At 43.7% G+C, this 15,645-nt stretch overlaps 1 protein-coding gene across 16 annotated transcripts in view; it reads right to left on the bottom strand.

Moving 5' to 3' along the window:
• The window catches only part of MCTP2 (multiple C2 and transmembrane domain containing 2), a 237,545-nt gene that overhangs the window by 171,323 nt on the left and 50,577 nt on the right, over window positions 1–15,645 (bottom strand). For 6 of the 16 annotated variants that reach the window (XM_084967038.1, XM_021099366.2, XM_084967035.1 and 3 more), the window contains exons 3-4: window positions 2,669–2,731; window positions 1,436–1,544 (exon numbers count right to left, since the gene is read on the bottom strand). Coding sequence is in view for 10 of the 16 variants with exons in the window: in XM_084967033.1 (XP_084823159.1) it covers window positions 1,436–1,544; window positions 2,669–2,731 (172 nt within the window). In the remaining 6 variants the exon portion in view is untranslated. Of the gene's footprint in view, window positions 1–1,435; window positions 1,545–2,623; window positions 2,732–15,645 lie in introns of all 16 variants that reach the window. The other 10 variants (XM_021099367.2, XM_084967034.1, XM_021099364.2 and 7 more) reach the window with 2 other exon arrangements.

The following is a 15,645-nucleotide window of genomic DNA, read 5'->3' on the forward strand; positions in this document are numbered from 1 at the left end:
GCTAGCTGGATTCCTTAACCGCTGAGCCATGACAAGAACTCCTTAAGACTTTTATATAAGTCACTATCTTCCATCTTCCTAATTTCCAAATAGGCTATAAGGTAGGTTCATAGTACTGAACTCATTTTACAGACAACGAATCTAAATCACAGAGGGGTCAAGAACATTTCTTAAATCAAATAGCAATAAATGGAGAAAATAAGATTTGCACCCAGGCAGTCTGGCTCCACTGTCTTCTCTTAAACATAGGCTATTTTTATCTATAAAATATTCTTATCTGTGCACGGAGCCATATACACAGGGTGTTCATCACAGCATCATCTATATGGCTGAGAAAGCAAAAAAAAATAATATTGCAGAGTAATGATATTAAAATATAATTTTAATTAAGAAATGCGTGTGTGGGAGTTCCTGTTGTGGCGCAGCAGAAGAGAATCCGACTAGGGACCATGAGGTTGTGGGTTCGATCCCTGGTTCCACTCAGTGAGTTAAGGATCCAGCGTTGCTGTGAGCTATGGTGTAGATCACAGACGCGGCTCTGATCCCGCATTGCTGTGGCATAGGCTGGCAGCTGTAGCTCCAAATTGACCCCTAGCCTGGGAACCTCCATGTGCCTTGGGTGTGGCCCTAAAAAGCAAAAAAAGAAAAAAGAAAAACAACGAAATGAGTGTGTGAATGCACAGAAATAAGTAGCAAAGATTAAAAAATCAATTACATGCAAATAACAGATGTTATCCAGAGGGAGGGGAATCCAGTGGGATTTCAGGGCAGGAAAGAGGGTAGTTCAGATAGCATTTCCACCTACGTGTACATTTGATAACTTAGACTAAGGATATATTCACATATTTCTCATGTATAAGTAAACTAGGATCAAGGAAACTTAAGTTTTATTGAAGTATAGTTAAAGAAACACTTTCTTTCTTTTTTTTTTTTTAGGGCCACACCTGCAGCAGCCTATACCATAGCCACAACAACATGGGATCCAAGCCGTGTCTGTGACCTACACCACAGCTCATAGCAATGCTGGATCCTTAACCCACTGAGTGAGGCCAGGGATCGAACCTCACATCCTCACAGATACTAGTCAGGTTTGTTACTGCTGAGCCATGGCAGAAACTCCAAGGAAACATTTTCTTTAGTAGCTGCTGCATGCTAGCCATGCACTTAACAGTAATCTTATTTCCTTCTACATTAACTTGTTATGATTATTAATATTTGATTATTATTACTTTAATAATAGAAAAGGATGGTAAGATTCAAGATGTTTAAATAATTTACTGCAAACACCTCAACACCTGGGAAAGCTCAGATGCAAGCCCCAGGCTACCACGGACCAGTTGGAGATGGAAAAAGTTGACTGACCAGGTTGACATGAGGGTTGAGAGAAAGCAGCATGCAGGCTACCAAGAGCACAGTGGCACCAGGGCTCACTTACCGCAGCGATCCCGGATGACCAGGTTCCGGCCTTCCTTCAAGTGTATGGTGAGGAGGTAGGCAAAGGGGCTGGGCAGGTGACTCAAGCCATCACCGGCTTCCCTGAGAGTCTGCACAGATGGAGAAGAAGTGAAGTCAACTGTCTTGGAAAAAGATGATCCCTGTTAAAGGCAAACCTTCAAGGGTCATCCCCCAACTCCCACCCATGTCGATGACATGGCTACATGGTTCTGTTAGCCCATTCTTGTCCTCCTCCCCAGTGGGATTCTACCAGAATCCATGAAATGATCTTTACAATATCAACTCTCAAAGGAGACGAAGATAAGCTGCCTGCCGACATCTGAAATCCCTTTAGACTCGCCCATGTCCTACTCCTGCCCCATAGTTCCCTGTAGAACCCAGAGAGGCCTGAGCATGCAAAAGTGCAGTAGTGGGGCTAGCTCCCAGGAACCTGCATCCTCCCCCCTGGGTGCTGTGTGATGTCTCCCCTTTTTCTCCCCTCACCCCACTGAACCCCTCAATTCTGATGCAACTTCTCCACATGCAATAGAAACATTTCAGTTCAGGACTCTTTAGCAGGTGCCTCCCCTGGGGCCACAGGCAACCCGTTTCCTCTCTGCCCCGTGCTCTCCAGCTTATCACCTAGTTTTCTTTCATTTCCTGGCCCCCATTATGGTGTTTCCCACACTTGACCTCACAGACTCACCACCCCCCACAAGATTACTTCCCTCTCTAGGAAGGCATCAGCTCCTACCGGCCATAACATCCAATTCAAATCGACTTTTAAATATTTATTCAACGGATCCCATTAAAGTTTTGAAAAGTGCAAAATTATCTCTCTTGAAAAAGAGAGTACAGATAAAATGATTTATTGTTCACTTATTTGACTTTCAATTAATTGATCTTGTGGCTAAGTCTCTCCCCACAGCCTTCTTTTGAAAGTTTCGAGCTCCACATTTCAAAGCACTTCAGAATGGCTTTGTCTCCGGTACCATCTCACTCAGTTTCATGGCTCTGTATTTTTAGAAGACTCTTATCCCACTCCGCCAAATCAATAGACACTGAATTCATCTTTTCCAGCTATAATTTGCAAGGCCCCTCTCTGTGGGTGGATACAGTTCAGTATCCTTTAGAAAGAAAGGAGATAAAAAAAAAACACAAGTCCAAATATTTGATAGGAAATATTTACAGTATTTACTGTAGTGTTTGTCTGTTTTGAAGGATTGTCACTCACAGATTGCTCTTCAAAATGCTGAGATGTCAGAGAAGCATTCAGATCAGTGCTTCCACAGAGCTTCTGTAAAGAAGAAGAAAAATTAATAAGAACACTGCTTTAAAGAAGCAAAAGGATACCAACCCATCAGGATATCCTTTATCAGGTCTTTTCCTTTGAGGCTGCCATTTGCATACTCAGTTTCAGATGTGAGAACCACCTTCCAATGTGTGAGGCAACTCTTGGCAGTAAAAGGTTGACTCATTGGAGTCCATCTGGCTGCAGCCTCTGCTATCTCAATCACTGATCAAAGTGTGGATGAGGCCCATTCTGTTCTCCCACTGGGCTGCTAAGGCATCTCTAGTTCATCCAAGTCCTTAGCATGCCAGCAGCTTTGTCCCAGTGAGGAGGTAGAAGCAGCAGAGTTATCCTGCCAGGCCCCTCCATGGGGACCTGGCCCCCAGCCATTAAGGAGAAAGGGGCAGATCAGGTCCTGGAGCCCCAAGCTTAGCATTCAGGTAGGATACCTTTCAAATGTGATCAGAAAGACTTTCCTCCAACCCTAACCTCATGGGTCTAGCAACTGTCCAAGAACCAACCAAAAAGTAGGAAATGCAAATTCCCAACAAATGATCTCAGATGGGAGGTGTCTATGTCTCCTACGCTGAATATACCTCAGACACCCAGGAAATGATGCCATGGGCCAATGACGTGAGCATGGTTCAGCAGGTCGTATGGGATGCAGTAGACACCTGCACTGTATCAGGTTTTATATGCACAAATCCAGAGGTGCTCCAAGAGTCTTATGAAGGTTCTGTGAAGATGGTGGCCAGCATGGAAAGGCACAGGGGAAGGGAAATGAACACGTGTCTTCCAGCATTTGGAGTATGTTCCTGTTTGCCCAACACATTAGCCAGGGCTGGTTTCCTGTGGGAAGACGTGATGTTTCTCCATCCCAAAAAAAGGGCTGAGTAACTCTGAAGTTATGAGTAAATTCAGACACAGGCAGCAGGCCTGCAGAGACTGCTTAGCTGACCATGAAGCACTGGGGGTGCCAGCAGCCCTGTGGTCATTGGTCCTTCCCACCCACAGCAACAATCAGGGATTATCTGGCAAATTCAAAGATCCTGCCTGCATGCAAGGCAGGCTGCCTTCCAAGACTCTGATTCTCTCTCTCTCTCAATGGAGCTCAGGCAGCAATGGAACCTGGGTTCCAGAGCCAGGGGGCATTTCTCCCAGGCCCTAAGAGGGATGATGAAAGACTACCAACAAGCAGGGGCTTCCTGCTCCCACCTCCTCTGCACACAGTGACATCAAGAAATACTGTAGCAAGGCAGAAACGAGCCCTGATCGCAAGTCAGTGTGGAGCCTGGTGCGCTTTCACTGGGGAGCACAGAGGCCCTAGAGTTTGCATCTGTGCTTCTCACACCACATCTGACTCTATCTCCAGTCCCAGGTCTAATGTCCCTTGACTGTGAATACATTTCACTCCATCCATATTAATTCATACAGAAGCGAGGGTGGTTTTGGACACTTGGACATGTCTCTGAGCACTTTCCCAGCACTCAGCCACTGGAGTCCCCCTGGCTCTGGAAGGACCATCACTGCCTGGCTGAGCAAAGGGCCCTCACTCTCAGTGTGGGCTTGACCTGGCAGCAGACAAGAAAGGAGGCAACTGGGCCTCTGCTGCTCACCTCCTCGTCTGCTTCTCAGTCGGTGCCTCCTACTTGTGTTATGTATAAAAGGACACCCTGGTTAAGTGGCAAGGGACAGACTGATACTTTATGACGGCAATCAAAGATTTCTCTTCATGCCTCTCACACAATTACACTCCTCACGATTATTTCCTGGAGGCTCAGCAATTCCTCTTTGGGCTATTTACAAAACCAAAAATAGCCGAACCAGGCTTCCACGTGCACAACCAACAGGGAACATCTGCTGTCTGGTCCTCTGAAGCTAGACACCCTCTGTTAGTGTCTCATTTTATGAAATGAATCAATGATCCACTTAATCAATCCTGTTTGAAGGTAGTTCCACAACACTACCAGTGCTGGGACCGGAACTTCTGTTTAAAGCATGTACTTATTAACCCAGGAACATGGTGGTCCAGTTTCTTTCATTTTCTAAGAGAAGAATGGATGGGTTTAAAAAGCATCAGCCCTCGGACCCGCACATACACTCCCCCAAGTCCGCCTCCCGGGTGCTTAATGATGACATTCGTTAAGTGGCAAAATGAGCCCACGTCACCCCCATCATTTACACGCTATCAAAAAGGAACACAGAGCTTTTATTCAAATACGCGATAAGTCTTCCACTTAGAACAACATGGAAATTAAATGTGAAGAATGACATTAATTCAACATTATGGCTGGTTTTACTCACAGAAAAGTCACAGAACTTAAAGTTATGGTTCCCACAGCCCCCGTAACTGTCACACATCGTATATACACACCAAGGAAGGAAAGTGATCACCATAAAGACGACCGGAAAGGCTCCATGAGCACAGGAGGACCGAGTTACAGCCGCTGGGGGACACATAACTTTGAATATTCCCCTGCACTCTGCATGGAGCTAAAGGTGTTATTCACTGAGCAGAAGCTGCATTTTTGTTACCTTCTTTGTAACCCTGGTAACAACATCCATGAGTTTTTCATTTGAAAAAGTACAATTAGTAGTTTTCTCATCAGAAATCCCTGGTATCTGCTATGCTATGACTCTTTTCGTGTTCTCGACAAACACATTCAAGCACTCTAATTTTCCTTTTTCACTTTACTTTTAAAAAATTAACACACAGGAAAATTGACGTTTTACATGTGTGTCCAGGGCTATCACTTTTTAACATATGTACATATTTGTATAACTACCACCACCATTAGGACGCAGAATCAGAACTGTTCCCCAAAAAAACCTCTGCCTGCTACCCCACTGTGTTCAACTCATTCCCTCACCCCTAAGCCATGGCAGTCACTGACCTGTCCTCATCCTATGGTTTGATGTTTTTCCAGAATATTGTATAAAGGGAATCACACAGCATGCAAATTTTTGACAATGGCTGACATCTTTCATTTGGCACAGTGCCTCTAAAATCCATTCAGTTGGCTCCGGAATAAACAGTTCTCTTTTTTTAGATGGCTGAATAGTATTCCAACATTATGAGTGTACATTGTTTGTTTATCCATTAAGCACTGGCTTTAACCATTTTAAACAAATGTTTCCAAGGACATACTCAGGAAAAGACAAATAATTTTGAATACCATCAATGCTGAAGTCTTTCTATGACAAAACTCTCTAATTATATACAAACATCCCACATAAATCCAGCACTAACATCTTGGCATGAGGCTAGGCACCTGCCATACAACTCTCACTATTACCTTTCAGATAAGTGGTGTGTGTGTGTGTGTGTGTGTGTGTGTGTGTGTGTGTGTGTGTGTGATGACAGCAAATGTACATTGATATTTCCATTTTATCTTACTAAGGTAAAGTTTATGGGAAGGTAATACATAATTTGCATTCTCTTCAGATGAGAATTCTCAATCTGCAAGACTGCACATTTCTTAAAATGCGGAACTATTAGAAAGAATGGGTCAATTTTTTCTTTCAAAAAAGAATTATTTCCTCTAGCTACCAAGAATCTTAAGAACAAGACACTGATGTGAAAAAACATTTTCTCTTATGTACACTAAATGTGATCTTGTACAAATATTACCTCCCACATGGCTAGCTGAAGGATCTTACCATGAAGAATACACAGGAAGTCAAATAAAAAGCAATGTAAACAACTCTTGGCTGTTTAAACTTCAGAGGCAGGAGACATAAACCCAAACCAGGGAAGCTAAATAAGAGTAAAATGCTGGCTGGGAAGATCACTGGGATGGTCTTTGAGAAATGCTCTGTTCAAGTCACAAGTACAGCAAACAATATACGTAATACACATTTATTTAATTATCTAACCCACACCTATTATTCAAAACATGGGAGTTTCTGCTGTGGCGCAATGGAATCGGCAGCATCTCTGCAGCCCTGGGATGCAGGTTCAATCCCTGGCCTGGCACAGTGGGTTAAAGGATCCAGTGTTGCTGCAGCTGTTATACCTGAAGCTTGGATCTAATCCCTGGCCTGGGAACTCTGTACACCATGGGTTAGCCAAAAAGAAAAAAAAAAAAAAAAGAATATGGATATTTAGAATCGAAGTAGTCACAAACACAAATGGGGCAAAGGAAGTAGCAAAAAGAGCAAAGGGGATCCAGTGGCTTAGACAGACCATTAAATGATGTTGGAATACAATGACAGAATCAAAGCAACCCACATGGCAAAAAGAGGTTAAAATTAGAACCCCTGTTCAGAAAAATCCAGGTCTACCCAGTGGCTGAGTCTACTCATATTCAATTTTTACACATCTTTTTAGGAGGTTATTGATCATACATACCATCAAGGTATACACACTTATTCTTCCCCACTCCAAGACTGTTCTCTTAAAGTGATTACCCTGGAACACTACCTAATATACAAAATATGTCAGATGTGTAAGTGTGTGCACATGTGTCTATGTATGTTCACTACCTACACCAGCAAATTAAAGCCCACTGCTTGTTTTTATAGATAAAGTTTAAACTCTGAAACACAGCCCCATCTATTCCTTCATATACTACGTATGTATAAATTTATATATCATTATGGCTAATTTCATGCTACAACACCAGGGTCGAGTAGTTGCAACAGAAAGAGATCTGTGGCTCACAAAGTTGGACTTATTTATCACCTGGCCCTTTACAGAAAAAGTCTGTCAATGTTGGTATAATAAATACCATATTCAGAAATAGTTGCCCATAACCTTCCATAATTTTTTTCAAGATTGTTAACAGTGGATACTTTAAAAGAATGCTGGTCCCCCATTTACTTTGCTGACCACTTTATAACTGACAAATACACACTCTTATTATAAGAAGTTCCATTATTAAAGTCTTATAAGAAGGGCTTGCATTCGTGATTTACAATTTACCAATTTACAAATAGAGGGCCAGAGCTAAGGGGCTAAGTGGTGGCCAAAGAAAAGCAGGAGAGAAAGTCTCTCACCTGAGTCCTGGTTACCCGCCCTTCACTGTACCACATCTGCACTCCGAACCAGAAGAATCCAAAGTCAGAACACCTCACCTGACCTCAAGGCATGCAGCTCTGCACAGTCGCAGACAAAGCTCTGGAGTCACAAAGACCTGGATTTGAATCCCCCTTCCCAGCTTTGTGTCCTTGAAAAATTTACTTAAAGTTCATGACCAGGGGCATATCTCTAAAAAGGGATAAGAAAGACATGAACCTTATAGGTTGTGAGGAGAAAGATGCATTCATTCCAAGGCATCTACTGAGTATTTTCTCTGGGCCAGACACTGTACAAGGCTCTTTGCATAAAGAGGGAGCCAAACAGATGTGGTCCAATGAGAGGATATTTATACCACATTTAGCAGAGTTACTCACACATAACCTCTCAGAGTGTTATTAGGTTGGCGGTGCTGTTCTATTATTTGTATTATTATGAAGACACTGGCTGTGCTTGGGAAGACTGTAGAAAACAATTCAGTGAAGGTGGTCAGCAAGCCAAGTCCCTGCCTTAATCCTGAGCACACCTTCCGGCCGACACTGCTATCATGACAGATACACAACCAAGGTGTATTTCGAGATGGTCCCGTCTTCCTCCCCCCTCCACACAACTCATCAACCTGTGCCCACTTCCTCCATAGTTCCAATCTGAGAAAACCCTACTTAACTGCTATCCCCAGTGTCTACAGCAGGAATAACAAACACTTTTTTTTTAAGTTTCATTTTATTTTTTTTCTTTTTACTTTACGACCGCACCTGAGGCATATGGAAGTTCCCAGGCTAGGGGTCGAATCAGAGCTGCAGCTGCTGGCCTACACCACAGCCACTGAGCTGCATCTACAACCAGACCCTGAGCCCACTGAGTGAGGCCAGGGATCAGACCTGCATCCTCATGGATACTAGTCAGGTTCTTAACCCCTGAGCCACCACAGGAACTCCTATATGCTACTGATGCATGCTGCCCTGGCTGTGAGCAACACAGCGCCAATCCCACGGGGTTCCTTTGCATCTACTCATCCAGTGCCCTAGGTGTTGTTATGGTAGCAGTGTTGCCAGGCAGGATGGCAAAGCCCACATGATACGGCCTCAGAGGTAACTCTGACGCCTCCTCCATCCTTTTAGTCACGCAGCTTCCTTGCTCTTCCTGAAACACGGCAGACACACCCCCACCTCTGGGAATGTGTGTGCTGGCTGTTCTTTCCCTGAGAAATCTTTTTTCTCCAGACATGCACACAACTTGCTTCCTCGTCTTCTCTAGGTCTTTGTGCAAATGTTATCTTCTCAGAAGAGATCTTCCCTGACAACTGTGTTCAAAATGGTAACACCTGCACCCCAGCACTCCTAAGTCCCTCCTCTGCTTTATTTTTATCCACTAAATCTAACACTTTCTGAATACATCTGTAACTTGCCACCATTGAGAACAGGGTTTCCATGAGGCAATGCACTGCTGTCTGTTTTGTTGCCTGCTGCGTTCCTAGTGCCTTAGAGCAGGATCAGCACGTGGTAGGTACTCAACAAATGGGGAAGGACTGGGGGGGAGGTGGGGAAGGAAAAAAAGGGGCCAATTCCATGAAGGACCCTGAGACATGGCTTACATGCCTGTCTCGCTAATACCAGTTATGCTGAGTAATGATTTTTGAAATTAAAAATAGTGAAGATCACATCACTGAAGTGTAGAGAAATCAACACATTTGTTTAATTGTGAGCTGTAGCTTGTTTCCTCTCCTCTGTGGTTTGTCATTTTGCGTCTCTGTGGTCACTAAACTGAAGCTCTGTGGTTGCCGAGCAGTTTCTGGAACTATCCCAATAAGATACTTCTCTAAACCACTCAACTCATCCACATAAGCTAGCACCAAAGCTAGTTGTTTCAAACTCCAGCTGTCAAAAGAAGTGCCAGGAAAGGACATACTCCTTTGTGGGATTAGAGGGAAGGGGGGTGGGGGATGATAATAATCCTTCCATTCAGGATTATTAGCTACAGACCATGATCTTAAGCCCATTCAGCCATTAAAGTTACCCCTGCATTTAAAAGGGCACGGTGGCCACAGAAAAATTAACAGTTTCCTTTGATGATCAACTTTTTTCAGAGCGCCAGTTCTGAGTTCTCCCAAATTGAGGATCTGTATTTTTCTCAACACCCATTGTGCATACAATTTAGTGCACAGGCCTTGGTTTCAAAGTCATGGATTTTGGCTCTGACACTTATGAGCTGGATAGCATTAGGCAAGTCATCCAACCTCCTCAGCCCTCGATTTCGGGCTAAAAAAGTAACAATAAAAATAAGAGCATTAATAAATACGCTGGTAATCACAGCAGTAAGTCCTTGTTGGGCACTTGTGACTGCCACATACTAGGCTAAGAGCATCCTATTTTTCTAGCCTCATGGGCAGGAACCTTATTACTTAGATTCACTTCCCATCTATCTGAGTCTTAACCTCAAAATGCATCCTCTTCAAGCCTTTCCGACCACATACTCAGAGCGACTGCTCCCCTCTCACCTCAGTTGGTTGGTTATCCAGCACAAGTCTAGAGACAGCTTTGAAATGTTGGTCATTTTTTCCAGTACCCAAGTCTAATCTCAATTCCATCAACAATATGGGGGGGGGGGTGAGAACCAGAGGCAACTCTCTGCAGTCTCTAATACTTAACCAATTTTCCAAGGCATGAGAAAGCACCTTGTAATATGACTACCAGGGTCAGGGGATGGGGGCGGAATACAGACAAGGGAAGGAAGTAAGGGTAAAATGCAAGATGAGAAGAAAAAGAAGAAAAAGTAAGCTACTCTCCCTCTGAGTCTGCTTAATTTTAGCTTCTTCATATCGAACCTGACATCCAGGAATGCCTTCAGAACTCACCTACCCACTCAGGACCTCCACGTATCACCACCTCCCCCAACCAAGCTGCACCTCTTAAGGCCCCACAGCATCTCACAGTCAACTTCAGACACAAAGTGAGTCAATATATTACATATAAGCAAGGTTTGCAGAAAGGCTGGGAGAAGACGACGACAACATCATCTCTGCTCTTTTGGAGCTTCCAACCTAAGGAGAGTCCGAATTCCACACAGCTAACCAAATGCAACATGGTAGTGGCGTTTGCCAGTAGTGGGAGATGCACTAACCACCTCCTAAGCCCCAAGTCGCTGTGATGAGAGCAATGGGAGTAAAACCATAAGACCACCTTTCATCCAGCAGAGGATGAACACACACAGTCACCAACAGCAGACAATCTGGTTGCTGGGAAATCAGGACAGGATATTAGCCTGGCTGAAAGGGATAACATACAAATAATGGAATAATGTGTCAACCAAAAAAAGGGACAGGTCCTGCAAGGAAGCCTACTAAAAGTTTGGACCTGCCCATTTGAATCCTATGGAAGGAGGAGGAAGCCTATCTTACAGAACTTAAAGAATGTTGGCTTCGTGGGCCAAGCAGGTTGGCATGTGGAGATGGATGCAGGGTGGTCCTGGCAAACAAAGTGTGAGTGTGTCAAGTTCTCATTTGCAGCTCAATCCCTCCTGTGAAATGGATGGCATAGCAGACGAATGCCAGAGGTTCAGGGTGGCACCTACCCACTCTCCACGCAAAGATGCACAGTCACATAAAAATCTCCCAATTCTATGTGCCTTCTGTGTAAACTGACTTCAAGGAGTTAATGCACCTGACATGGATTCTTCTAGTATCGCCAGGCCCTGAAATAATTATTTCTCCCAGTAAGTTAATAAAGTGGGTATTGATTATAATCTGGTTTCCAAAGTAACTTGACAGCACTGAAAGTATGAGCTGTTAATAGCAAAAAGCATTAGCATCTATATGGTGAGTGCTTAATTCTCACAACAAATTAGTTGTGACAGTCATTTGTAGCTTAGTCCCAGGATCATCTGATTATCAAGAGTCTGTCCTCAGAACCAGACAGTTAATACGGGTCTTGGGAGTTTCCGTCATGGCTCAGTGGTTAACAAACCTGAGCTAGTATGCATGAGGATGTGAGTTCGATCCCTGGCCTAGCTCAGTGGGTTAAGGATCCGGTATTGCTGTGAGCTGTGGTGTAGGTCAGAGATGCATCTCAGATCCCACGTTGCTGTGGCTATGGTGTAGGCCGGCAGCTACAGCTCAGATTCAACCCCTAGCCTGGGAACCTCCATATGCTGCAAGTACAGCCCTAAAAAGACAAAAGGCAGAAAAAAAAAAAAAAAAAAAACAGGTCTTGGAGCTCATGACCCTTCCAGGATCTCATCCAGTGACATCCTTGCCCAGTACCAGCATGCCCTCCCATCTCTACCTCTTCTACCTGTTCTAATCCCTCTCTCTCTACAGACTTCTGCAGAACACAGAATGAAGTTAGAGCTCAGCAAGAGTAAAAGTGGAGAAGCTTGCAAATGTGACCAAACTGATGACAGAGTTGGAAAAAGCACCACTGAGGAGGAAAATGTTGGCTGGGCCTCGATGGATGAAAGGAATGAAGGAAAAAAGGAAAGAAAGACACAGATGTAAGATGTACCATGGACAAATGAAGATTTCACTGAACATTAAAAGTGAAGAAGGTAAAACAGCCTACCATGACACACAGTTTTTTTTTCCCTTGAGCAAAGAGGTGAATAATGGTGATGATGCCAAGAAAAGATGGTCTGTATAGGGGGACAGAGGGCTCTAGGTAGACAGTGAACTCTACTGAAGACTCGTTGAGACCAGGGTTCTATGGGATATCCAGAATCTGGGACTCAGGAACAAGCCTGGAGAATCCCCTTCTACTAGTATATCCTTTAAAGCTACCTCTCCTGCTGTGGCTCTATGGCTGCCTAGAGCACCTGCACTGGCTATTCCTGGGTCCACTCTACATTCTTGCCTTCTTTCTCTTCCTCTTCCCTCACACTTAATGTTCTTCTTTGTCTCAAATTCTGCCCCCACCCCCCATAACTGTCAGCCAACATCTCACTTTTTTTTTTTTTTTTGGCTGACACTGGCATGACTAGAAAGTGACCACAGGACATTCAGGCAATACTGATATTTGGGGTCCTACCCCACTGGCACCAAGCTGGCATCAGACACTAAACAGGGGAGACAAACCTCCATGGATGCCTCAGACCCAGATGTTCTGTACCTTACTCATCTGAAAAGTCACAGATGAAATAAGATACCCCAAGGACACTTGACAGACATCGGCTTGTCCCTGTGGTCTACAAGGCTTGTCACATGCCATCCCCTTCCTTCATCCTCATTTCCTCTCCATTTCATGAAAAGGAGAGAACACAGTTTGCTATAACAGGGACAGACAGATAAACTAGATCTGAGAAAAGGAGAAACCAACTCCAAAACTCACAGATGTTGTGGATTCAGTGGAACTTCCATTCATTTTAAAAATCCATAGAGAATAAATTAAGATTTGAAGTGAGCATTTGACTGCGGGGCTCTACACCTGTCTGAAGTTCTCTATATTTTCAGTCAACACTACTCATAGAGCGTTCATTTATAGTATGATTTTTTTTTCTGACAAAACCAGATAAAGGCTGACTTTAAATCATAAACTGGAGAACTCACAATGAAGACAGTAAGAAACGTTCTCTGAAGCTGAATGCACACATTCCTATCACTGAATTCTGTATGAAAAAAATACTGATTGAGTGCACACCATGCCCAGAGCTTGGCCTGAGAAAATGAAGACAAATGAGACGAGAGTCCCCCAGTCACTCCCACTCCCAAATTAACAGAGCCTAGTGGAGAAGATCCCCAAAGGAGTGGCTAACTTCTGCATCGTGAGATAAGCTGGATCCTCAGGTAGTGGGAGAAGCCCACCCAATACAGGAGGAGGAGGAGGAGGAGAGGGTAGGTGAACAGTGCACCTGACCACAAGTGATCCCACGGGTCTGATGAGCTGCAGCCCGGTCTCTCCATCCTCTGCAAACAGGTCACTGAGCTGATAAATGGCACTGGGGTGGCCATGGAAGGAAGACTCAGTCTCAGTCTCTTGTCAATTATTTTTAGGGCAGAAAAAGAGAATCAGAAGATTCTTCTTGAAGAACAAAGTTTTTCCATTGTTTGTTTTCTTGAATGGCTGAGTTAAATTACCCAGGATAAACTAGTCTTAAAGAGCTGCATAGTGCAGGCTTTTCTGCATTGAGACGGAGAAGAGAAAATAACCACTACCAAGACTCCATCTGCAAACCATCCATCTGCCATCACTGGCCAGCCCTCAGGACAGCCCATGGCCGCTGCAGACACATATCGTGTCAGAAGGCTCTGCAAGCCTCTGTTCCAGGCAAAGCAAAATGCCCAAACCCTTGACTGCTGCCATCCACACTTCAGGCCTGTGTTTGTCATATTTCCTCACCCGTCAAATCCTACTTAGCCTCTGTGCCAGCTTGAACTTTGCTTCACACATGACATGTCCCTTGGTCCTCCATATGATCTCCTCTGTCCACTGAGCTGCCAGGAGGAAAGGCATGGATGTTTTGCACACTCAGCCCTGATATCCATTTGCTTCTTATGCTACACTTAAGGTGCTGCAAAGCTGTATCCCAATAGATTATAACTTGAAGGCAGGGTCATGTTATTATCCATCTCTTATTTCCAATCAGAACCTTTATGGTGTCTGAGTTAGAATCAGCATTAAATATTTATAGTCAGCAAAACAACTTAACAGCATGAACTTTTTTTTTTTTTTGTCTTTTTGCTATTTCTTTAGGCCGCTCCCGCTGCATATGGAGGTTCCCAGGCTAGGGGTCAAATCGGAGCTGTAGCCACCGGCTTACGCCAGAGCCACAGCAACGCTGGATCCGAGCTGCATCTGCAACCTACACCACAGCTCACGGCAACACTGGATAGTTAACCCACTGAGCAAGGGCAGGGACCGAACCCGCAACCTCATGGTTCCTAGTTGGATTCGTTAAACACTGCGCCACGACGGGGCATGAACTTTTTAAAAAGTTTTTTTTTTTCTTTTTAGGGCTGAACCTGCCACAAAGGGAAGTTTCCTGGCTAGGGGTCGAATCGGAGCTACAGCTGCTGGCCTACACCACAGCCACAGCAAGCTCATGGCAACACCAGATATTTTAACCCACTGAGTGAGGCCAGGGATCGAACCCAAGTTCTCATGGATACTAGTAGGGCTTGTTATCACTGAGCCACAATGGGTACTTACTAAAAGAGCTCATTCTAATTTGAGTTTGTTAGCCTATCAAAGCCAAGAAGCCCACCTATTATTTTTGGTGAGTTAATAAGTAACAAGAAGATAAAGACTAATGTTAGTATATAGTTTAATATGTTTATCTCCTAATTATGAATTAGGAACTGTGTTTAATAATTCACTTATCTTATATTTTGGTTAGTGGAGACATATTTCAAATTTACAAATAACAGTAAAAATCATAAAAAATTATTATAAATAGGATTTCATAAATGTTAATGATTATGAAACCATTAGACTTAACTAGACTTAACTAGTTAAGTCTTTACTAGCTAATGGTGTCTTAACATAGTAATGCTTCCAAAAGAATATGCCTTCAAGTATGCACAACCCCATTCCCCAATGAAATCCAAATATTTGGTATAATTAATAGGTTTTGGTTCAAAAGTAAAACCAAAAATCCTAGTTGAATTCCAGTTTTCTATGCAATTATAACAATAATCTGGAAAACAGAAAAATTAAACCATTACCTCAACAATGAAACCTACTTCAGTGCCATTAATTGAAGATTTTTTTAAAAAACTGATTAAGGAGTTCCCAGGTGGCTCAGGGTTTAAGGATCTGGTGTTCTCCCTACAGCAGCTCAGGTCACTGCTCTGACACAGGTTCGGTCCCTGGCCTGGGAACTTCTGCATGCTGCAGATGGGCGGGGTGGGGATGGGGAACTAATTTAATTGGTTATCCAAATCAGTTTGCTGATCTAATAATTAAAAATTCATCCT

The sequence above is a fragment of the Sus scrofa genome, chromosome 7 (assembly GCF_054392235.1).
Source record: "Sus scrofa isolate SSC_HxYL_T2T_F1_AM1 chromosome 7, Sscrofa_HxYL_maternal_Yorkshire_Landrace_v2.0, whole genome shotgun sequence".
In the NCBI taxonomy this organism is placed as follows: Eukaryota; Metazoa; Chordata; class Mammalia; order Artiodactyla; family Suidae; genus Sus; species Sus scrofa.